At 37.4% G+C, this 2500-nt stretch overlaps 1 protein-coding gene across 1 annotated transcript in view; it reads right to left on the bottom strand.

The window, feature by feature from the left end:
- LOC110001628 (vang-like protein 1) overlaps positions 1-2500 on the bottom strand; it is a 30589-nt gene that overhangs the window by 12135 nt on the left and 15954 nt on the right. Inside the window, 1 exon segment of the mRNA XM_065962191.1 lies at position 407. Coding sequence (XP_065818263.1) covers position 407 — 1 coding nt within the window.

Below are 2500 nucleotides of genomic sequence, written 5' to 3'. Positions count from 1 at the left end.
GATGTGATTTAATGTTTGTCTTTTCATGATCATTTTTACTGTCACACTGACGAGAGCTGCTAAACTGCTTTGTGTTGTTTTTTTTAAAAAGATTTTTTTTGGGGCTTTTTGTGTCTTTATTGTAGAGATAGGACAGTGGATAGAGTCAGAAATCAGGGAGAGAGAGAGAGAGAGAGAGAGAGTAGGAACGATATGCAGGAAAGGAGCCACAGGTCGGATCCGAACCAGGGCCGCCCGCCCGGAGGACCACAGCCTCCGTACATGGGGCGCGCGCACTAACCACTGCGCCACAGCGCCCCTGTTGTTTTGTTGTTTTTATAGAAATTAAAGTAAAGATATAATCTCTTCAAAATTCAATTAAAGAATATTAAAATATCGCAGCCTTTTATGTCAACACAAGCAAAACTCTGTTCACCTCTATTGTAATGGGCGAGTGGAAACATTTAAAGGGGATTTTTTAATTTAGCATTGATAAAAATGTTTTATTTTAAATTAGCTGGAACAGAGAATAGATCATGAATCAGATGATAAACAGAAATCTGATTCTGACAGACAACAATGCCTCCATTATCTCATTTTCCTCCCTTGTTTGCGGCAGTAACTACAAAAGAAAAGACAGAACAACAGTCTTCATGGAGATGAGTCATTTTCACTGAGCTCTGCGTCATTATGACAAACCTTCAAAGTCCCAGTAAAGACATACAAGACAGGCTGGGAAGGACACATTGACATGTACACACACACACACACACACACACACACACACACCACACACACACACACACACACACACACACACACACACATCCTGTCTTATCGTTGCATATTAAAGTCATTTTTTCCCTCTTAGCCTGCGGGGTCAGTTTAAGCATAAATCTTTCCAACAAAGACTCGCTGAGTATAAATTCATGACAAGTCTGTGAAGAGAGACAGATTTTATTGTGTGCCCGTCAGTAATTCAGGTAATTAGCAATTCATTGTCCCCCAGAGTATCGCTGCATTGTACATCCCTCCAAAGACGACCAATCAGAGGAGCCGCAGCTGCACGGAGACGATGAGGGCTGAAAAAAAAAATGACAAGCTGAACAAACAAGCCTTCATGGCTTCACACACGTGTGCACACACACACATTCACCTAAGCACATCAAACTGCCTGTGAAGCCTCAAACCTGATCCATATGTGTGTGTGGGGGGAAGCTGCAGGGAATCCAGACAGGCTGTGAGTAACACAAACAGAAGACAGCCACATCTCACCTGTATAGAATCTGTCCAGGCTCTTAAAACATGATCTCACTTTCTCTGATTAAGCAAACTGCTGACATTTGTGGAATGTGAAACGTGAATCAGCTGTGCGTTGCATATTTCCAATCATGAAGCAGGAAAAGGATTTCTGCCCTTCCTACTGTTCACAGCTAATTAACTCAGCAGTGCTGCAGGAGCTGCTGCCGACGGGAGCCGGAAGATGAACGAGCATGCTAAGATGAGGAGAGGGAGCAAATGAGTCAAGAAAGATAGGAGGTTGGGGGGGGGGGGGTGCAGAGGGCTGTAGTGTTTATGTCCATCCATGTGTCTCCGAGCTAATGTGTTTAGAAGGAGGTCAACTTTATAAGTACGGTGCCAAGTCCATTTAGAGTCCCATCTCATTTCTATTCCTCTCACATCGCTCATCTTTTCTTCCTTAAGCCGACTCATTTAACAGGTCCTAACCTTCACAGCTGAGTCTGTGAACAATCAATGTCATTCAACACTTCAACGAACATGAAGACCAAAATAATATCATGTCACGTTGTGTTGTGTCTTCAGTTGTGAAAACAGAAATTGAGTATTTTTTTGATTTTTTTTTCATTTTTAGTCCTGGTATTTTTATTTTTTCATTTTTAATCCTGATTTTTTTTCATTTTTAGTCCTGGTATTTTTATTTTTTCATTTTTAATCCTGATATTTTTTCTTTTTAGTCCTGGTATTTTTATTTTTTCATTTTTAATCCTGATTTTTTTTCATTTTGTAGTCCTGGTATTTTTATTTTTTCATTTTAATCCTGATTTTTTTTCATTTTTAGTCCTGATATTTTTATTTTTTCATTTTTAATCCTGATATTTTTTCATTTTTAGTCCTGGTATTTTTATTTTTTCATTTTAATCCTGATTTTTTTTCATTTTTAGTCCTGGTATTTTTATTTTTTCATTTTTAATCCTGATATTTTTTCATTTTTAGTCCTGGTATTTTTTCATTTTTAGTCCTGGTATTTTTTCATTTTAATCCTGGTATTTTTTCATTTTTAGTCCTGGTTTTTTTCATTTTAGTCTGTATTTTTTCATTTTTAGTCCTGGTATTTTTTCATTTTTAATCCTGGTATTTTTTCATTTTTAGTCCTGGTATTTTTTCATTTTTAGTCCTGGTATTTTTTCATTTTTAGTCCTGGTATTTTTTCATTTTTAGTTCTGTATTTTTAGTTTTGTCCTGATATTGAGCAGACTGGTTCAATGCCCTATTTGAACCA

Source organism: Labrus bergylta, chromosome 13 (assembly GCF_963930695.1).
Source record: "Labrus bergylta chromosome 13, fLabBer1.1, whole genome shotgun sequence".
Lineage (NCBI taxonomy): Eukaryota > Metazoa > Chordata > Actinopteri > Labriformes > Labridae > Labrus > Labrus bergylta.
Note: the sequence above shows the minus strand (reverse complement) of the source record. Positions and strands in the feature narration are given on the sequence as shown.